This window comes from Eupeodes corollae, chromosome 3 (assembly GCF_945859685.1).
Source record: "Eupeodes corollae chromosome 3, idEupCoro1.1, whole genome shotgun sequence".
Classification (NCBI taxonomy): Eukaryota; Metazoa; Arthropoda; class Insecta; order Diptera; family Syrphidae; genus Eupeodes; species Eupeodes corollae.
Window position 1 is genome coordinate 84609129 of NC_079149.1, and position 23646 is coordinate 84632774.

Sequence of the window (23646 nt, forward strand, 5' to 3'; positions counted from 1 at the left end):
CGGCTTCATGATTTGACATGAATACAGCTGAGTAGATCAAAAGACCCAAAATGCATCCAGCTCTTATTCAGTACAGTCTCTTCATTCAAAACGGTCCATTGATTTATATTTTATTCTGAGCACTGCCATTTTGATGTTTGTCTGCTTTAATATTGTGTTTTTTATATCGACATCAAATATTTTCTCGAATGATTCCTTTGGATTAAATTGATTAATAGATCTGGCTCGAGAAGTAGTGCCAGACAATCTAATTATATTATGACACCTGACGTTTCTTGCAAGTGGTGCTCTAGCCCATTTAAATCTGTTTTTTTTCCATAGAAGTATCCAGATGTATTTTCTTCAATAACTTCGGCATCATCTTCTTCTTCATCATCAGACAAATCAGAATTTGAATCGTGATCTTTTGTCAATAAAAATTCTTCTCCACTGTCAGAGAAATCATTTTCTGAATGATTGTTCCCGCTATTATTGCAATCAGATCCCCAAATTGTTTTCTTGATTTTCAGACATATTTTCTCGATTTGCCATTAAAAATACCACACCACCTGCAATAGAATAAAACAACCAAATGAACAAAAAAAATTACGTCCAGGTCCAGGGGACCCAAGCGTATCATAATACGACCTAAGAAGAAGCGAGCGAAACGCGTAATTCTCACTGCACACACGTCGGCTTACTGAAGAAAGGCATCTAGAAGCAGAAAAAGCTACGACGAACGCTGCGTTTTGTACGGAGGTTTTAAGTTAGTTCGTGGGCCCACTGGATCCTCGACTTCAGTTAAGGGTTAAGGATTAAATTAATATACCTGTTCCTTTTTCACTTCGTAATGTTTTCCTATTTATCAAAATGACGTACCCTCTTTCTACTTTTTCGACGACCTTTTTAGTCATTGGCAACACTGCATTCTGGAACATTTACCTCTCCATGTGAATTCTCTAAAGTTAACTGCGAAAGAGTGCTTTGGAGGCCTTAAGTTCAGAGCCAAAAAGATCTATAAAACAAAACGAATTGTTACTTTCTCAAACTTTCAAGGTATTAATCTACTACTAAAACGTAAATGGACTTCGGACAAAGACCAACATGGGTTACAAAAACATTAATAATCTTCTTCACGATATCATAATATTGACGGAAACATAGCTCAACAACTCTATCTCTATCGGAGCTTTTTGACACTTCTTATCGAGTCCTTAGACGTGATCGTAATAACTCAGACGATTCAAACGCCGTTGCTGATAGTTTTTGGAAATTCGTTATCCGAAGAAGAAAACATGATGGTACCCTAACTTAATGACTGATTCCACATCAAATAGTATTTTTTTTTTTTTTTTATCCGATGGAAATCTTCAAAAGACACTCGGTAAGAATCGGTACCGAGTAGTGTGGGACTCTTACCGCACTAAAACCACCGGTGAATCAGGACCAATCTATGAAAGATCGACAAATGATTTTTATTTCTTAATTTTTAAATCGCATTGGGGGAAGTTTAAGGTTATAACACTTTCCCGTAGCTTTTAGCCCATCAGCTCATGAGGCTTGGTTCTTCTTAATCTCCGAACATTGTCTCGTACATTTAATACGGTCTCCATTTCAGAGTTAGTATGACTTTGCAGTCGCTGATTGTGTGATACAGCGTGTTTCTTAACCACTTCTGTAACCATTTCAATTTGAAGGTCACGATGTAGATCGCTATTTCTTATATACCAAGGGGCATTTATTATTCCACGAAGGACCTTGCTTTGGAATTTTTGGATGGGTTCAGCATTTGTTTTCTTTGTACAGCCCCATAGTTGGATGCCATAGGTCCAAACGGGTTTCAATACTTGCTTATATAACATTAGTTTGTTCTGGATAGATAGGTCAGAGTTCTTTCCTATTAACCAGTACATTTGTCTGTACTTCAAGTTTAGTTCTTCTCTTTTCTTTTTGATGTGTTCTTTCCATTTAAGCTTTGCATCGAAATTCATTCCAAGGTATTTGGCGGTATTGGAGTAAGGCACCTCTGTACTGTTTATAAAAATTGGAACATTGTTTATGTTTTTGTTTGTAAAGTTTATATGCGTCGATTTTATTTCGTTTAATTTGATACGCCATTTGTGCGTCCAATCACTAACTTTATCGACTGCATTTTGCAAATTTTTTGTAGCCTTCGTAACGGATTTATCTGGCACCAATATTGCAGTATCATCAGCAAAGGTGGCCATGATAGCGTTGATGTCCACTGGAATATCCCTTGTATGTAGGACACTTCCTTGTGGTACACCGGCTTCAATTTTCTTAAGTTCCGAGTAATTTTGGTCGTACCGTACTCTAAAGAGTCGGTTCGTAACGTAGGATTTCAGTATTTCGTAGTACTGCCTGGGGAAGTCCCTATGCAGTTTGTACTCAAGTCCCAAGTGCCAAACCTTGTCAAAAGCTTGAGCAACATCTAAGAATACAGACGAGCATACTTGTTTTTCTTCAAGTGCCTTTTCCACAACATCCGTAATTCGATGCACTTGGTCTATCGTGGAATGTTTATTTCTAAATCCAAACTGATGACTCGGAATTAGTCTTCTTTCTTCAATTATTTTGTTAAGCCTTTTCAGTAGCAGTTTTTCAAAAACTTTTGCCATGATTGGTATAAGCGATATTGGTCTGTAAGATGTAACTTCTGTTGGTGGCTTACCTTGTTTAGGTATAACAATGACTTCCGCAATTTTCCAATGATGTGGCACATATCTTAGTTTAAGGCATGCGTTTATTATAAATTGGAGTTTCTTGAAGGCATTTCTTTCAGAACCTGAGCAGTTATAAGATCGTACTCTGGTGATTTTTTGTTTGACAACTTATGTTGACACATGCTTCTTACTTCTTTGAGCGTGACAAAAGGTATTTCACATTCGTCGTTTCTGTCAACAAACTGTAAGGGATCTGTAGCTGTGCTTGCTGGGAATGGCTTGAAAACATTCGCGAGATGTTCAGCGAAGAGATCAGCCTTTTGTTTCGGGTTTCCGATCCATTTACCATCTTGAGATTTTATAGGCGGGTTTTGTGTCTGAGGTCTTCTTAGGCGCTTAGCTGCTTTCCATAAGGAGTATTCTGTTTTCAGGAATCTACTTAGTGAATCATTTTTAAACTCACAGATTCTTTTTTTTAATTCGTTGTTAAGACGGTTAAAAACTACCTTATCATCTGGGAATCTCGTGGATTGCCATTTTCTTCTAGCTTTTTTTTCCAATATCAACTCCTTTATTTCGATAGGATATTTTATTTCTTTTTCTCTCGCATTCGAAATAGTTGGAGTACTTTTTTCTGCAGCCTGCTGCACATCAGCAATAAATTGTTCTACTTTATGATCAATTTGTTCAATTGTTTGCATAGGGGATCTTAGGTTTATAAAATTTTCAAGTTTGTCTCTGAATTCGTTCCAGTTTGTTCTGTTATTCACGAGCTTGGGATTACTTTTTTCTATTATTTCTGTTTCGCTCAGTGATAAAATTACTGGATTATGATCTGATGATAAATCGTAATTACCTTCGACACTTATATGATTTCGTTTAATACCTTTAACTAAAAAAATGTCTATAAGGTCTGGTATTTTGTTAGTATCAAATGGCCAATATGTTGGCGAACCAGAAGAATAAAATTCGCAGTTGTATTTTCGGCCTGCTTGGTATAGCCGTTTACCTTTTGTTGTTATGAGCCTAGATCCCCATTGGGTGTGTTTAGCATTGAAGTCGCCACCAACAAGGAAGTTATGTCCTAACAAAGGTAGGAGTTCTGCATAGTCTTCTTCAGTTGGAGAGCGTCTCGGAGGGCAGTATATAGCTGCTATTTTGAATTCTTTTTTTTTATACCAATACTAATTGTTGTTACTTGCATGTTTTCTTTAGTAAACTTTGGTTCTTCATAGTGTGTCAAGCACTTTTTTATAAGTATTGCTGATCCTCCCTTAGCTTTGTCAGCTGGGTGCGGAGCGTGATAACATGTATAGTTTGGTAATTTATTATCAAGACTTTGTTCAATAGCGAGGTGGGTTTCGGACACCAAACAAATGTCTATATGCTCTATGTCTAAAAAGATGTTTAGTTCTGATACATGCTGTAATAGTAAATAGTAATGAGTCGAGAATAATTGCGCACATGTTTGCAAACTACTTTTATAGATTAGAATACTAATAGTTTTTCTAACTCATCTACCACTGTTATAAATTTCCCCCACTTAAATTTTATCAATTCCAGTATCATACAATTTGACGAATGTTTTAGTCCTGGTCCCGACGGTGTACCATCATCCATTTTAAAGAAATGTGTTACGTCTTTGAGTAACTCGCTGTTTCCTTTTATCTGTAAGAATTCCTTCATAATACCAATTCCCCAAAAATGTCCTAAAAACGAAATAATGAACTACATATTGCTAAACTATCTGTTAAAAAGCGTTTAACTGTTACAAATCTGTTTCACTTTACGCCCTTTTGTTTAGATGTTTTTGAAAAACGTGAACAAGTAGATTATATCTTTACTGATTTCAGCAAGGCCTTTCACAAATTGTGTTATAAAACATTACTTTTAAAACTATCACAGCAAGATTTTAAGGACAAGATAGACGTTATAGATTTAAATTTCGTAATGAGTGTTCAAGTTCATTTGTTGTGAATTCTGGTGTCCCCCAGGGTAGTCACCTTGGTCCTATTCTATTTGTTTTATTTATAAATGACTTGGTTTCGATCAAAATTCGTCTGGACATTAAAATTTAAAAAAAATGAACTCTACATCTGACTGTCTTCTCTTGCAAAAATGACTTAATATTATTCAAGGAATGGTGCAATAATAATCGTCTTGTTTTAAGTGTTCACAAATGTAAAGCCGTATCAGGTCACAAAAAACATCACTGCCAACACTGGATTTAAAACGTTTAAGGTACTTGCTATCTCTAAGCAGATCGCATATAAGCTCGATAATAGGTGTCATAACCGGACATCGTCTAAAAGGAAAGCACGCCACGCGACTCGGCGTACTCTCAAATGACTTTTGTAGAAACTGTATGGACAAGGAAGGGGAGGAAATAGTTCTTCATCTTCTCTGTACATGCCCTGCTCTGGCTCGAAAACGCAAGAATTACCTAGGAGAATTCTTCCTTAACGATCTAAATTATATCAGCATAATCAGCCTCTGACGTTTAGTAAGGACTCAAACTGGTTCCATTGTGATTAGGAGGAAGCCTCAAGATCCATGTAGTATCATAATGGGCCATTAAACTGGCCTAAGTGTATCCGTTTTCATCTTGGACAGCCACTTTAACCTAACCTAACCAATCGTTTTTAGTTACATGTTTGATTCTTGTCCTTTAAGTAGAATATATGTATTTTCTGACTTGGGTGTTCTCTTAGATCATAAACTAACATTCAATAAACATATTAACTTTACATATAAAAAAACCAAATAAAGGTCTGGGTTTTATTAAGAGATTTGGCCGTGATTTCCGTGATGTTTTTAAACAATTATTTAAGTCAATTTTTGGTATCGTTTTACAACTTTTTAATCATCTTATCATTAAGTTACAGAAAAACATGTATGATTTTTTCTTTCTTTTTTTTGTTCTCATAATATGAAAATAGTTTATTCTTCATTCATTAAGCAATAAGTTTTTCAAAGGTAAGTGAAGGGTGTGAGAAATGTCGTAGTTGGTGTAAACTGCAATTCGAAAAACTTTTTGGTCTTGTACTATTAGTTGTAAATCCAATTTTCGAATGGTGTCAGATTCAAAATGTCCATAAAACCTCTCGATTAGATTTCTAAAATTTAAAGACTTACACAATTTCTCCGAATGCACACTATGAATCGATTTAATTATTTTTCTCTATGGTTGAACCTCACCTAAACCTTCGTAGTTCTTCCGCTCTTGTGTAGAATTGTATTTTGCAATGAAATTTCATTGAAGATATGTTTTCTTTTTTTAATTTATTTGATAAACTTTCGTAATTCTATTAAAAGTTCACGCTCATAGAGTCAATAATAAAACCTCTTCTTTAAGTTAAAATACATGCTTTAAAAAAAAAGTTAAATTTATCAAGGAAAAAAGTAATTTTAAAAAACTTTATTAAACCTTTTAGTTGCAGCAGTAAAATGTTCGGAATGAGCATTTAAAGAGCAAATTAAATTGCTTTAATCTGAAAACAAAACTTATTTCTATTTAAAATAATTGCCAATAAAAAAATAAATCGATTACGAGCCAAAGGCATTAAACCGCACACTTTGACATACATTTAATGCTTATAGAAATAATCTATTTGGGTGTGTATAAACCTAAAGACCTATAAGAATTGCAGAGGTTTTCCATACAAAAAAGATTCATCTATAAGAACGCTTATATTTCAATTCACGTTTATTGCATTTGAGGACATTTATGTAAAATTGGAATTTACTTAATTGGTAGTTAAATTTTTTGTTATATTAATCCTTTTACCATATTTTATTGACGTCTTGATGGGAAGGATATAATTCGATTGTTATGACCTTAAAAAAACCTACAGCTAAAGGCACAAATAGATAACAGATAAAAATCTTTATATTTTTCTGTCGATTTTAAAGGAGAAAAGCGGCTTATAGGACATAAGCATCTATTTATTATTTCAAAGAAAAAAGGCGCAAGTTTTCTCAGCGGGAGTCAGAAAAATTAATTAACAACTATTACTTCGGGAATAATTTTAATAGTATGAACATATAATCTAAGTGCCTCGTTTTTTGTCGAAAATATATTCTGTGGTTGGTTTATATTTCTTATATGAAATAGAAACTCTTCACCGAATGATCTTTTTATTTCTTTAGATGAACAATATTTTAAAAATAAAAATGTTATTTAATTTTAATTCAAGCACATTTAGGGTCATTAGTTTTCGGTTTTGAAAATTAAACTAAAATAAAAACACAAATAATGAAACATTTTTGATGAACATTTTATTTCGTTTGGCGTTTTCCAATGAAGTGCAAAACGTTATTAGAGATTCTTTTGAAGAATTTTTTAACCACTTTTTTGCATATTACGGGTACAATAGACTTAGATGATTTTTGATAAATGAGAATCAAATTGAACAAATCTGATTGATGTTAGGTGATGGTAGAATTTTTTAATCTGAAATTGTTCAATCGAATTAATTAAGTTTAATCATTTTACACAGAATGAAAGCTATAGCCAATTCCACCCCAGGATGTATCTCGGTCATAATTTATGTATATTAGACTTTTATCGCGTCTTGAGTTCCACGATTATTCGCATAAACATAGTCTTTTGAATGTCTTCCTCCAAACGTACATTTCTTAAGCAATAAAGCCATAATTTGACTGATGACCCCACTTGTAGGAACCACTTGTCGCCCATCAAGTTATGATATTTAAGCGGCTCGTCGGTGGCGGCACCTTTCCAAAGAATAGGTGGTCCTTCGACTATAACGCTCCGAATTAACAAGTAACCAATACTTTCGTTCGTGTTTATTGTCTGCTGTTCCAAGAAAGAAGTGTACCTACAGCGGAAGTGTGAATGGACAGCAGGCTTCAAATTTCCTAGTGAGGTCTATGATATGTTGAAATAATGGAAAAGGTTGGAAATTGATAAATTCGGATCACCACCAGAGCTTGCAGTTGCAGCTCGCCCTACTACATCAATGCCGCTTCCACAGTCTTTAAATTGTTTTAATAATTTTAAATCGTTGTCGGATTAACATTTCAAATTACAATTGACTCTGACAGATGTCTAATGCCAGCGCTACCAACTTTAAACTCCGGAATGAATAATCCTATATTGTCGCCTTTATAAGCAGACCTCGTAATTTCATTCATCAAGTCTAACTCAAAAGAAAACCTTTAGGTCGACTTTATGAGTTATTATATACATGAATAGTCAAGCTTTACCTTTTTCAGTTCACTCAATCCAAACTAGAATGAATCAAGAACCTTACAAATTAATGTTTAAAAGCAAGGGCGGATAAAATAAATAAATTGGGTGGCGCAAAAGCCCGTTGAGAACTAGGTCCTAGTGACTTACAACTCTCAACCATTCCTGTGTGCGAGTAATATTGTCAGTTATGGAGGGGACCTACAGTTTATATGCCGAATCCGACAAGAATTACTATTGGAGAGTTTGTCAATTGCTTGCAAGAGGTAGTACCCGTGAAAAAAGTTAGGTGGCACAGGCAGGGATCGAAGCCAAGACCTCTGGCATGACAGTCCAACGCACTTTTTGTTTTTCATATTTTGTTGTCTTTTTTTTTATTTTTTTAAAAAAATGTTTTTTTAATGTTTTTTTTATATTTTTTTTTTATATTTTTTTTTGCGTGCCACCATGCCTATTCTATTTAAAACTAAACCATAATAATATTAAACAAGTATGTAAGCCGGCCAAGGCTTAAAACCCCATCCCGACTAGCCACTATCTAGTGCCGATTGAAGCCACCAAAACTGGTTCTCCTGCTTCACCCTATCAGTTCGGTCCCGTTCGGACACAGCCTTACTGAACCGAAGGAGCTCTGCTCCGCCTTGTGCCATGACGTCCCGATTTTACAGGAGTCGCCTATCCACGGTTCTTCGTCTGACGTGATAAATTAACGGAACTGCCAATCTATCCTGCATCAGACCGCATTTGTCTAAAAAGAGGAATGTAGCCGCTCAAGCGTGCACCTTCATAATACTCCTCGTTCGGATAGAACGCCCCGAAAATTAAATTGTTGGTCGAAGATATAGCTCTTGCAATGTGACCTCGAACGAGTTTTATCACGAAATTGACAATTCTGTTGAGCCCCGTTGTATAGAACCTCGTTGGAAAAATAATGCACATAAGAAGACTCGGCTGTTCGATATAAGCCGGTACAGCGTCGTAAACACTGCCGCTCGAACACCCGAAACTTCTCTATCTGGGAAGGGGCAACGTTGAACCACACAGGACAACCATAAACGATCATTGGCCTTATGAGGGCCATATAGCAAATTACCTTCACTCTGGGGTCAAGCCGACTGCCAAAATACAGCCGTTTCGTCAGAGCGAAGGCTCCTCTGGCCCTGGTCAGAGCAGCATTTATATGTCTGTCGAAATACAATTTACAATACAATTTATATGTCTGTATAAATACTGATCTTACCAGATACCGAGGTACTTCACTACACTTTTGTTCGCCAATGGCTGCCCGTGAGAATCAATGATGACCATCTTGCGCCAATTCTTGCACGCATCCCTCGTCGCCCCAGCCAAGGGAGTCCGGAAAAGAATTGTCTCCGACTTCTGGACATTTATTTTCAGTTTCCAGTCATCGCAATATCGCTGAATCTTGCCGAAATCACGCTGCAAAAGAATTCTAATAACCTCAACCTTTCGTTCCGTTTTGTACGCAGTTAGATCGTCGGCGCAATATCCTTTGTAAGACTACCTATCAGATACAGTCCAACGCACTAACCATCATGCCACTGGTAATACAAGGCCGGATCCAGAATTTTAATCAGGAGAGAGAAGGTCACACACTTAACTTAAAGATGAGTTTTTGAGCACCACTTACAAATGTTCTTTATTGTTCTCTAAAAGAGGCTGACAAAATCTTAACCTTGCATTTACATACCTCAAGGGTTAAATTGACAACAAGTTATTAGATAATTTTAAAACACTGTTGTCTAGCAAGATATGGTATAACTATTTAATCTGGACGATTCCCTAAATATGACAGCATTCCAAGATTCTATCAGTTTTCTAAGTAAGCCGTATTCAAGAGCTAAATTACAATAGTTTAGATGGTTTTTTAGACAATTTCACGCAGAAATGTTTGAAACTGCGGTGAGACGTAGTTTTTTTCCAATACTAATAGATTCCGTCTTTTTGGCATTTCTAAGAAGAACGCTAAAAAATTTTTATGCAAAAACCCAGAAAACGAGAAAGTTCGCTAGAAAGATGTGATCTTGTTTCGTAGGAAAATAAAACCATCTTATATGAAGAACTGTCTGGCTTTTTTTGACGTATTCTTTTCGGACTCAATTTTTTGAATTCTATTATTTCTATCGTTATAGTTCTTCTAACTCGTAGATTAGAGCTGATGCTTGAAGACAAATTCTAAAGAATTACTATTTGCGTAAACCTTTTAAAAAAATTGATCTTAAAGAAGTTACCAAAACTTAGAAATTGTAGAGAACAAAATGTTTGGTTCTTAAATTTAAAGAAATATGTGCATAACTTCTCTAAAAATTAAATAAAAACAAATTAAAGCAAACAAATAAGTTTGGAGGAATCTCTAGTTTTATATTAGTCTAATTGATATATGTTTTTCATAACCATTCGTCTAACTAAAGTGTAAGTTTTGCTGTTTTTGGGACAAAGCAAATTCACTTCAAAAATTAGATATCCTTAATTTTTTAATATTTTAAAAGTTTGTTGTGTGTTTAATAAAAAATCAATTTCTAAAGAAAAACTACTTTATTATATATATATATTAGCTTTTTTCTCTTAGAAAAAGTCTTAAGAAAAAAATTTAAATCATGACTAAAGTTTTTCCAAATTTTAATTTGTGTGAAAACAAAGATTTTAGTTGTTTTTGCCAGCAAACCACTTTTTGAGAAACCGTTGAATTACTAAGAAATCAGTAGATAAAATCTTTCCTTATGCAACTTAACTGTATAGGCTCTATGGCTCATATGACACCCCCTGGATCGTCCATTGGTAAAAAAAAACAGTTTAAAGATGCTCCTGGTTGGCCAGGTCTATTTAACTTCCCATAGGAAGTATTGTAATGGGTCCGATTTGGCAAATTTGAAAATTTTGACATTTCTCGACGTTTTACGGTCCCAAGAGTCGAAATAAAAGTTTTCAGAAAAATGTCTGTGCGTGCGTGTGTACGTACGTTTGACTTTCGCGACGTTTCTTTCGTCGTCCATAGCTCAAGAAGCAGAAGAAATATCGCCTTCAAATAGATTTTGTTATACAGATAATAAGGCAGAAAAATGCTGAAAGGGCTCTCAAGGAAATTGCGTGGGTGGTTTTTTTACCATAGTAGTTTAAAAAAATGTAAAAATATAGGTCAACCCAAAATATCTCACGAACCAATGATTGACTTGAATTAAATTTAATATTATATATTGTAACGTGATACCAAACTATTATAAAGGGTGATTTTTTTGAGGTTAGGATTTTCATGCATTAGTATTTGACAGATCACGCGGGATTTCGGAATGGTGTCAAAGAGAAAGATTCTCAGTATGCTTTGAAATTACATCATGAATAGACTTACTAACGAGCAACGCTTGCAAATCATTGAATTTTATTACCAAAATCAGTGTTCGGTTCGAAATGTGTTTCGCGCTTTACGTCCCATTTATGGTCCGACCAAGTGAGCAAACAATTAATGCGATTGTGACCAAGTTTCGCACTCAGTTTACTTTATTTGACATTAAACCAACCACACGAATGCGTACAGTGCGTACAGAAGAGAATATTGCGTCTGTTTCTGAGAGTGTTGCTGAAGACCGTGAAATGTCGATTCGTCGCCGTTCGCAGCAATTGGGTTTGTGTTATTCGACCACATGGAAGATTTTACGCAAAGATCTTGTTGTAAAACCGTATAAAATACAGCTCGTGCCGAACGATCTGCCACAACGTCGAATTTTCAGTGAATGGGCCCTAGAAAAGTTGGCAAAAATCCGCTTTTTTATCGACAAATTTTGTTCAGCGATGAGGCTCATTTCTGGTTGAATGGCTACGTAAATAAGCAAAATTGCGCATTTGGAGTGAAGAGCAACCAGAAGCCATTCAAGAACTGCCCATGCATCCCGAAAAATGCACTGTTTGGTGTGGTTTGTACGCTGGTGGAATCATTGGACCGTATTTTTTCAAAGATGCTGTTGGACGCAACGTTACGGTGAATGGCGATCGCTATCGTTCAATGCTTACAAACTTTTTGTTGCCAAAAATGGAAGAACTGAACTTGGTTGACATGTGGTTTCAACAAGATGGCGCTACATGCCACACAGCTCGCGATTCTATGGCCATTTTGAGGGAAAACTTCGGAGAACAATTCATCTCAAGGAATGGACCGGTAAGTTGGCCACCAAGATCATGCGATTTGACGCCTTTAGACTATTTTTTGTGTCTACACAAATAAGCCAGCAACTATTCCAGCTTTGGAAGACAACATTTCCGAAGAAATTCGGCCTATTCCGGCCGAAATGCTCGAAAAAGTTACCCAAAATTGGACTTTCCGAATGGACCACCTAAGACGCAGCCGCGGTCAACATTTAAATGAAATTATCTTCATAAAGTAAATGTCATGGACCAATCTAACGTTTCAAATAAAGAATCGATGAGATTTTGCAAATTTTATGCGTTTTTTTTTTAAAAAAAAGTTCTCAAGCTCCTAAAAAATCACCGTTTATTTTTGGAAAAAAATCCAATTAACGGTTTTTTTTATAAATCAAAAAAACTGAAAAAAGATTTGTCACCTCGAAGATTTTACGAATGAAAAATGATTTCATCTTCAAAACAATTTTATGCAACGAAAAATGACGTTTTTAACATCTGTTAAGATTTTGAGAAAAATCGAACTGACAGTTTCTTATAAAAATAAAAACCTAAAAAAACATTACTCAAAGTTGGTAAAATTTGAGAAAATGCGAATTTACAGTTTTGTTTACAAATAATAAAAACCTAAACAAAAAAAGGAATCAAAGTTTTTAAAAATAAATTTTCGACTCAAATACCTTTTCAAAACCTTGAAATATTGGCTTAAAACTACTTTTATCTTTTAACAAATATTGTTTTCAAGATTTATTAAAATTTTGAGAAAAATCGAATCGACAGTTTTTTTTACAAAAAATATAAACTTAAACGAAAATTTAATAAAAGTTGGTAAAAATTTACTTTCGACTGAAGTAGCTATTCAAAAATTAAAAATACTGGCGAAAAATTTTAAACGATTTAGTACCATTTTTAATCATTTTTAGTATGATACTAGCTTAAAAAAAGGATTTTGATAATTTTAAACGAGTTTAGGATCGTACTATCTACTAAACATTTTTCTAAAGTTAAAATCACCAAATGGCTAATTTATCTCTTTAGTATCGTACTAAATCTGTATGACATATGAAGCTAACAGTTGTAGCATTGTAGCTGCTTTTGGGTATTGAAGATGCTTCACGGGGAATAGATCTTTCGCAGATATTCAATAATTTAATGCACATTTCATTTCAACTTTTTCACTAAACAATAATTTTTTTACCTGGTAGAATAAATTTTTAATAATATCCAAAATAGTTGCAACGAACTTAAACTTTAACGCAAATAAACCACGGCAAGTTATGAAAACAAAATTAATGAAAAAAGAAAATACAAATTCAATGTTGTCACTTTGACATTTGCAAAAATATTAAGGTATGTTTGTTTTGTTTGCTCCACAATCTGTCATTATTTAGATGTGTTCATGTTTTTTTTTTAAATAAAATGGTTTTAACATGATACTAGTTAGCAAAACAATAAAAAGTGTTTAAAATTTTTGAAAAGTTAGTAGATTACTTGTATATAGTAAATTGTTAACTAGTATCGTGCTAAGGCCTTATTATAATAGGTTGTTTAAAATTTTGCGCAATTGTCTTTAAACTTTTGTATTTCACAGAAAATATTGTTTTTGATATTCCGTAGTTTGTTTTATAAAAATCCAACAGTCCATTTTTTCATAAAAAAATGAAATCTACAAAAAAAAATACGCAAATTTGGTAAAAAATGTTCGGTTCTTGATATCTCTCAAATTAATTTCATTCATCCAATTTGTAAAAATTTAAGAACTGCTACTAAAATTGGTAAACAACATTTTTCAACTAAAAATCTATTTAAAAAAAATAGATTTTCAAACTAAACTATTTCTTTATATGAAAAATATTGTTGTTAATTTAAAAATTTTTAAGAATAATTCAACTAACAACTTTTTTAACTAAACAAGAAAACCTACAAACTTTTCAGCAAGACAAATTGATAGTCTTAGACTAATATTTGCCTTCATTATTCAGACCCAATATGACTTTATTTATCAACACGTCATTGTACACCCTATGGAAATCATAAACACAAAACAAAAATTGTGAAGCACACATTTCTTATTATTTTAAATTAACCTCAAGTAAAGCATATTTTTTCACAGGTGACAAAAAAAAACACTCAACGTCCTTTGGGCTTGAAATCATATAGAAACCCAAATTCCCTGTTCATTAGGTAGTTAATTTGATATTGAAAATCAAATAGTTTATGGTTTCAAAACCTATACTTTGACCAAATTGTTTGCCTAATTGCTTTAATCACGTATTCAACTCCTGAACCTGAACTATCCTAAAATAATTTTTGTCTGATTTTTTATAACATGACAATTATTAAAACAAACAAACTTTATATCATCCAAAAACGAGATATGCATTTTCCTGGTCATTCAAAAACGTGTATACACAAATTTACAATCCTGAGTTGTTAATTTGTCTTGCAGACTATCTTAACACTATGACCCTTTATGACGATGCACAAAAGTAACAAACAAACATTACGTCCATTTGGTTACTTTATGATATCCTCATGTCCACAGCTACGGCTACTGGCCTTACTCTAGGTTAAGTATTGTTAAACTATACGTTGCAACATTGTATGAGCGCTAAAATCTTTTACAATCATTGGATTTGGAAAGGAATCAATATTTAGCATCTCATACTTTGTATGCATGAAGAAAAGATGTCATGAGATATGAAATTAATTTTTCCATGGCGCCAGGTTTGAGTGATGATGGTTGTGTCAGAGTAAGACTCTTTTGAATTTTATACATCTGACTTGCACACGTCTACATTGCATTACAGGTTTTCCAATAAGAGGTTTCTTTTTAATATTTAAAAAATCATGCTTTTTTTACAAGTAAGTTTCAATGACCTACTGCCACATTTTCGGCGTAACGACCTTGATACCTTCAAAAATTTCACATTTAATAACATAGACCTTACAACTGCCAAGAGGTCTCAAAGAAAAACCTGTAAAGATATTAAATCTCAGTGTTTCGGTGAGCATTTTGATCACCTTTTTTTTCTTTCGTTCTGTCTGAATCTTGACAATTCCAATGCCTTGATCGAAGATTTTACGGTTCTATTTGTACTATAGGAGCACTTTTAACATTTCAAATATTAAAAGATCATAGCTTTAAAACTGATAGCTACCAGCTAGAGTCTTATTCAAAATGAAACCTCTTATTGAATTTCAAAAAAAAAAAAACTTATTAAAATATTTTTAATTTTATTTTCCAGATTTCGAGTTGGATCAATTTACACATACATAGGAGAAGTATGCGTTTCAATGAATCCCTACAGGCAAATGAATATTTATGGTCCAGATACGATAAACAAATATAAAGGTTAGTAACTTAAGACATTATTTGTAAATATGTTTTTACTAATACATTTTTGTCAATTTCAGGACGAGAATTATTCGAAAACCCACCACATCTTTACGCAATTGCAGATTCGGCACATAAAATTCTGAAACAAAGACATCAAGACACATGTATTCTTATATCTGGAGAATCGGGCGCTGGAAAAACAGAAGCCTCCAAGATCATAATGAAATATATTGCTGCCGTAACAAATGTTCAAGGACAAAATGAAATTGAAAGGTACGTGGTTTTGAGGATTATCAGTTTTACGAAACTCTAAAAAAAAATCAATTTATTATAAACACTTAATGTTTCTCGCGCAATATGACAAACCAAAGATAGCTAGAAACTAATTCATGAAAATTGAAAGTGATCTTTGAATCTCATTTTACAATTAAAACAATTTCAAATCAAAGGCAGGTAATATATAGAAAAATATTTTCTTTATTGAAGAGAAGAAACATATTTTCACATTTCCGAAGTTTTTCTTTTTTCATGAAAGCTTCAATCGATGCAGTATCTATTGGCTTGCATGACTCAGAAATTGAAGCTAGCTTGTATTGAATGCATGCATAATAAAATAATAAATAAAAATTGAGAGTTTGATCACGTAACACATTGTTATTACTTTTTTTCACTTTCAGTATCTCTCTTCTGTGTTAAATAATTTAGCATTAATATCTTTTATTTTCAATTTTCTGTTTTATTCGCTGTTCAATTGTTAATTCATTTTTTTAATTGGCAAGCTTTTCACTCAATTTCAAATTGAAACATTGATTCAAATCGTACCGATATTAACTTCTGTATTCAAAAAATAGGCAAATCAACAAATTTGAGTTAATTATTTTTGTGGAAAATAGGAGAACAATCTTGATCCCTAGCGTGATTGTTAAATTTAAATTTGAGTGATGGCTTAACCCCCAAATAACTTGTAACTATTAATGGAATGGATCAAATTAAGGTTAAGGTTATAGTTCCTGATTTTAAAATCAAATGAAATGAATGCATGTATTCGAAGCATAAGGGTCAGATGTTTGTTAAGGCCATAGGAGGTATGAAGAGTTGGTGTTAGAGAGAAGCCTATGTATGAATAGTATGTCCGCAATTTCCCTGCGTTGAGGTTTAATAGTTATCACGATAAAGGGGTGACAATGTTTAACGACCATGTCGTGTCATTAATTGTAAGGATAACTAGGAGAGGGTCTAAATGACTACCATGGGGAATATCTGAATTGGCTAAAACAGGATTATATTATATAACTAGTGGATATAAATAGGACGTAATATTCACTATTTTTATTGTAAGAAGTAATCCATTTGAGGAAGAGAGGTTCAAAGCCTAAGGAGGAGAGTTTGAAAACTACAAGATTATGAAAAATTTGACAAACGCTTTGCTGAAGTCAATGGAAACCATATCAATTTAATTTCCATTTTTTAAAGATCTTTGATTGAATGAAACGAACTCTACAGGGTTTGTGGTGGTAGATCTATGTTTGATAAAGCCGAACTGTGCTGGGGTAGTTAGAGATCTGCAACAGACGCTAAGCAGTTCATATAAAATGCTTTCAAAAATGTTTAGAATATGAGAAAGTTTAGCAATTGGTCGATAGTTTATCACCTCCCCTTTTGGACCCTTCTTGTGAATTTGGGTTATAAAAGATGATTTCCCTATTTTAGGAAATGTTCCTTAAGATAAGGATAAATCGGCAAGTTCAGGCGACATAAGGGACTTGAAAGTAAGGCAAGTTTCTAGTATCTGAAAAGCCAGCTGCCAAAAATTTGCCTTCCAATTAAGGCAACTTCATTGAAAAGTTAGTCAAGAAAAATCTCTCTAACTTAGTCAAGTCCACTTCTGTCAAAAATACAGTTTATTATGTCTTTTCCTTCAACTGAAAGCTGAACTTTGATTTCATTATTTTCTGCACAGCTTCATTTAATGTTTTGTGTAAAAAGGTTCCTTGTCAGTTTGGAAAAGAAATACGTAATATTTCTTTACAATACAAAATACAAATCATGATGGATAAATAATGTTTTTGTTAGTATTTTTTACTATGAACTTAAAGTGGAGGTTTGTGAAGTAAAGTTCTGAATTTGAAATTCATGACACATGAAAAACTAAATAGTTGCCTTAAAAATTCACGTTAAAAGGATAAAGTTGATTGCAAATTGATTCTTTTTTGATTAACGAACCGAAAAAAGGATTTGGGATCGTTGACAAGGTAAGCTTGAGTTTTAATCCTGGTAGAGAAAATTGTTTTCGTAGGTTGTCAACAGTAAATCCGTACGTATCCGAGGCTTGTTGGTACTTTGCAACTATGATGTTTTTACGTGGCCAGGAAGTCATCCCGACGATACCAACCCCCAACCTGGAGGGCCAGATCCTTAGTATAACTTCAAGGACGGGGAGCCGAATAAACCGCTCCTTATAGGCCTGGGCTCCCAATAAGTCATAGAAGCCTTATAAGGTGTTCACAAAGTAGTTCAACCTTACTGGAACTGTAGACGCCACTATTGATTCCATCTTAGGAATTCCTCCACTGCCATCTGGAGCTCTTAGACAAAACATATGAGCAGTGACCTAGCTACGATATTAGCATTGTCCAGGGCGATTTTAATGCCAAGCTTATAAGGGAAGACATCTTTGGTGGAATAATCGGGAAAAACAGCCTGCTTGACAACACTTCCGACAACGGATTTAGGCTTATAGATTTTGCTGCGGGCGAAACGTTATGGTAGCCAGTACGCGTTTTCCACACCCCAACATCCACAAACGAACTTGGAGTTCTCCAGATCAATCTACCATCAACTAGATTGACCATATTGCGATCGACGCCAGACACGCTTCCAGCATCATGGATGTCCGAATTTTCCGAGAAGCTTAGAACTTTCCGAGGAGCTAACATAGACTCGGACCACTACCTCGTTGTAGCCAAGGTAATACTTCAATTTTCCAGATCCATGGCAAAACAGGGAGGTGCTGGGAGAAGGTACAAGGTCCAACGGCTACAATCGCAAGAGATCGCCAAATACTTTTTCGACCGAGTTACAAGTTACCTCTCTCCAAGTTCTCTGCCGCCAACACAACGTATCGAAGTTCGAAAGTTTTATGAACGGATAAAACGAAATTCACAGGTACATACACCTAGAACCGAAGGCTGCAAAGGCGAAACTGGAAACATTATAGTGGAACCGCAGTCAACGCTGTGGATATGGAAGGACCACTTCTGCCGACTTAGACGAAGTAAAGATTACCATATCTAAGCTGAAGTCTAACAAAGCCGCTGGAACGGATGGCTTGAATGCCGAACTCTTTAAAGTAACTGGAGATAAGTTAGTTAGGAGCATGCACCTACGTATCTGTAAGATATGGTCGGAAGAAAGCATGCTAACTTCACCTACTATAAAGGTGTCAGTCTACTGAACATCGCCTATAAAATAATAATAATAATAATAATAATATGTGAACGTTTAAAGCCTATCGTCAACAACGTGATAGGTTCTTATCAGTGTGGTTTAGACCAGGAAAGTCCACAGTAGATTAAATATTCACATTACAGCAGATCCTGGAAAAAAACCAAGAACACCAAATCGACACCCACTATCTTTTCATCGATTTTCAGGCCGCATATGACAGCATCTACAGGGACGAGCTGTAAAGAGCCATGTCTACTTTTGGCATCCCTGCCAAACTCTTCCGTTTGTGCAGGATGACCATGGAGAATTCACTCTGCTCCATAAAGGTTGGAAACAACTTAACAGAACTTTTCGATGTCCAAAAAGGTTTTAGACAAGGTGATGGGCTGTCAAGCGATATTTTTAATATCGTACTTGAAATAATAGTGCAGAGCTCACACGTCAACACCAGAGGCACTTTCTTTCAAAAGTCTTTCCAATTACTAGCATGTGCTGATAACATTGACATAATCGGAAGAACTCAACGTGATGACAATGGGGCTTTTATGAGTATTGAGGCAGAGGCGGCAAGAATGGGTTTAACGGTTAATGAGGGCAACACAAAGTGCATGCTGTCGTCAAGAAAAGACATACAACACCGACGTATTGGTCAAAACTTCACCATCGACAGACGTAACTTTGAGGTAGTCAAGGACTTCGTCTACCTAGACTCAGCTGTAAACGCAGAAAACAACACCAGCGCTGAGATCAAACAAAGAATAACTCTTGCTAACCGCTGTTTCTTTGGTATAAGAAAGCAATTGAGTGCTAAAGTCCTCTCTCGAGGGACCAAAGTGTTGCTATATAAGACCCTTATCATCCCCGTCCTGTTATACGGTGCAGAAGTATGGACTATGACAAAAGCGGATAAAAGCACCTTGGGTCGGTTCGAGAGGAAAGTTCTTCGTGTGATCTACGGTCCCGTTTGCATCTAAGGGGAGTGGAGGAGAAGATGGAACGACGAGCTATACGGGCTGTACAGCGACGCAGACTTATCCAGAAGGGTAAAAGTCCAACGACTAAGATGGCTGGGTCACGTAGAGCGCATGAAAACCAATGCTCCGGCACGGAAAGTTTTCGAATCCACGAATCCACACCCACAGGACAGCGCAGTAGAGGAAGACCGCGGATCAGATGGCGCGCGCAAGTGCAAAGTGACCTCACCCAACTTGGAGCGTGAAACCGGAGACATCTAGCTATGGACCGAGCTAGATGGAGAAGTTTGTTGGGGGAGGCCCCAGTTCACACAGGACTGTAAGTAAGAGAAAATTGTACAGATCGTTGAAATAAAGATATGCACCAAGGTACTTAAAATAGTCAGTTGGGCATTGAGAGCGTAGGAATATTTCCAACAGCTTGTTACTTTCATTACGCAGCGATCGAAGTGAATGATAATACCAAGGCGGGGCTAACCCTATGTCGGTAGGAGGGGACATGCATAGAAATTGAATAGTGTACTTCATTATGAAGAAGGTAAGTGGCTTTTTTAACAGACATATTTTTAAAATAAAATGGAACACTGTTAATATAATCCTTAATTTGGAAAAATTGGGCTTTATGAAAATCATACAAATTAGGATGTGAAGTGGGAGTAACTTCTAGACACGAGGTAAGGCAAAACGTTAGTAGCAAGGCCGGATTAAGGGGACTCCACAAACGGAGGGCCCCCACAATAGATACTTCGGAACATTTTTGAGCGTCTTCTACAGAAGATCAGTGGTCTCGAAGCCTCTTTGTTTGCAACATTTTGGAACGATATCTTAGAGCGATTCAACGCTAAAAACAAGATGTTGCAAGACCCGAAATTGGCAATGCGTCTAAACAAAATGATTTTGATAGATACGAGGAAGCAGCCAAAAAAATATTTCATACTGATGAATTGTACAATCATGCACCCGCACCAGAACGAGAAATGTGAGGTTGAATCAGCCCGATTACGGGAAAGCACAAGATGATGTAGGTTGATTTTTATATATGTATATGGAGAGCGCTCATTTTCGAAAATGAAAATTATAAAAAGGCTTCGAACAACGATGGGAAAAAACCGTCTATAGAAGCTTTCTCTCCTGAGCTTTCTGAGAAAAAATCTCAAAAGGTTCCGTTCGTTAACCCTAAAATTTAATTTTAGATAATTCTTTTTTCCGTTTTAATTTATATGTGTTTTTTCAATACTAAAGGAATCTACTTGGTTTCATAATAAGTTATCTGGGCCGGTTGAGAATATAATGTCAAGTGATCATTTCGGCTGCGTTACAGATGAGCTTAGAAAATTCAGAAGGCAGACCTTTCTGTTGAATTGAAACCAAATCGCTTGTTCTGGTTTTCCCTTCGTAGCAAACAGAATCCGACTTGTCATGTAAAAATGCTTGGAAAAGGCGAACATTCTCATAAATCTTCTTGTTTCTAAGTCTAGACATTCAGTAGAATCGGCAGTTTGTTGAGTGACCTTGACTACTGGTGGGTAAAGAGTATCAAAAGACTTGTTTAAATTTTGTTTATTAGAAAGGACTGGGTGTGTTTTAATATATAGGAGCTTATGGAGTTAGTATATTTAGCCCCCATGTCTAGGTCCAAATTGGTTAAAATAGGAGAGGGAGAACTCGACGGTGGAGGTGATGGGATTTAAGTGAGATTAAAAGATACTCTTTTTGTTTCTTTAGATAGCCCCGAAGTACTATAAGAGGTTGAACGAGTATTTGAAGATGTCGTGGGAGGTTTGAAATCTGGGGCATTTACATCAAACTTTTTAAATACATTATTAGAGAAATCGGGAAATACTCGTACACCCATTTTGAAGATCCAGATCCGGTTTGGTTTTGGTTTGTAGTTTGGTGTGGTATTAGTTGCTGCAGGTCTTCTATGCTCTTTAGTCTTCTGAGAGAAATGAGATGATGTATCATGTGATGGATTTTCGATACTTTCATATTTTGTATGATAAGCTTCTTTCCAGGCTGCCATGAATTTTCTCGACAGAAGTCGAAGATGGTCCCAAAAACCATCTTTCTTTTTTGATCGAAGCTATACAAAAAACGTAAGTTAGATTTTCAGCTCAAAATTTATAGTGGATTTTCAATTAAAGGTTGTCAAGGTTCTTATTGCTATCTCTGAAACATTTGTGTTGTTTTTAATTTTAAAAAATGCTCCAATTTGTAAAAACGTTTCTTTTCCAAAAACAAAATAGTACAACGACGATACATTTACGAGATTCTGTGACGTTTGTAATCGAAATTGTACGTTTTTTTATTTTTTAGACAAACATAAATGAAAATTCTTCTGAAAAAATATTAAATATCCAATAGAACTCATAATCAAAATCTATGTATACCTTTCTTTCTTTTTACAGAGTTAAAAACGTACTCATTCAAAGCAATGCAATCCTGGAGACATTTGGAAATGCGAAAACAAATCGAAACGACAACTCAAGTCGATTTGGAAAGTACATGGACATTGAATTCGATTACAAAGCCGATCCCGTAGGTGGGATTATAACAAATTATCTTTTAGAAAAATCTCGTGTTATTCAGCAACAACCCGGAGAAAGAAATTTCCACAGTTTTTACCAGGTAATTATCCTTAATTGTTTTATTTTATAATTTAAGTTAAACGGCTCTTTAAGTATTATCTTATCAACAGAAATTTAGGTTAATTAAAAAAACAATCAATGATGAACTTGTTATGTAGAAACAACCTTTTGTACTAATCCCCTAAAGTTTAACTTTATGATATAATTAAAAAGTGTAGGTTCATATTCGTGTTTGATAGTAGTTTTATTTCTTGGAAATAATTCTCATATCATGTGGTTTTATATACAAAGAGATAAAAAGAATGGCAAAAAGCATTTGAAGTTGATAGTGTTCTAAGTTCACTGTCTAAATAAATGTGTGTAAGGGCATTAAGAACTTTCGTTTTTAATCACACTTAGTCTCTATTGGTTAGAATAAAATATTTGTCTCTAATGTAATGGTTGGTAAATTAATTTTGTAAGTCCTATTTTGTTGGTATTGAAACTGTTTACAGCAAGAAAAAGTTATCATATAATTTTTCTATTGCATTTTATCTTATGCATGAAAACTCCTCCTATATTTGTACTATAAGTACTAAATAAAAAAAAAAATAATTTCCTTTTGCTTTGAGTGAGTCATAATAAAAAATAAAGGACTTGAATTTAAGGCAAGTTTCTAGTATCTGATTGGCTAACAAATACAATTTTATTGGAAAGTTGACTGAAAGTAACTCACCTACTTTCTTAAGGTGGCCCTACAGTCCTTTGTGAACTAGGTCTTCCCCCAACAAACTTCTCCATCTAGCTCGGCCCCTAGATGTCTCCAGTTTCAGGCTCCAAGTTGGGTGAGGTCATTTTCCACTTGTGCACGCCACCTGATCCGCAGTTTTCCTCTACTGCGCTGTCCTGTGGGTGCGGATTCGAAGACTTTCCGGGCCGGAGCATTGGTTTCCATGCGCTCTACGTGACCAAGCCATCTTAGTGTTGGACTTTTACTCTTCTGGCTAAGTCTACGTCGCTGTACAGCCCGTACAGCTCGTCGTTCCATTTTCTCCTCCACTCCCTTTCGATGCATACGGGACAGTAGATCACACGAAGAACTTTTCTCTCAAAACGACCCAAGGTGCTTTCATCAGCTTTTGTCATAGTCCATGCTTCTGCACCGTAAAGCAGGACCGGGATGATAAGGGTCTTATATACACACTTTGGTCTCTCGAGAGAGGACTTTACCACTCATTTGCTTTCTTAGCCCAAAGAAACAACGGTTAGCAAGAGTTGTTCTTCGTTTGAT

The 23646-nt window shown here is 35.1% G+C and overlaps 1 protein-coding gene across 1 annotated transcript in view; it reads left to right on the forward strand.

Annotated features, from left to right (window-relative positions):
* Nucleotides 1-23646, forward strand: part of LOC129949290 (unconventional myosin ID) — an 85239-nt gene that overhangs the window by 42635 nt on the left and 18958 nt on the right. The window contains exons 2-4 of the mRNA XM_056060659.1: nucleotides 15276-15382; nucleotides 15445-15640; nucleotides 22197-22416. Of these exons, the coding sequence (XP_055916634.1) occupies nucleotides 15276-15382; nucleotides 15445-15640; nucleotides 22197-22416 (523 nt within the window). The remainder of the gene's footprint in view (nucleotides 1-15275; nucleotides 15383-15444; nucleotides 15641-22196; nucleotides 22417-23646) is intronic.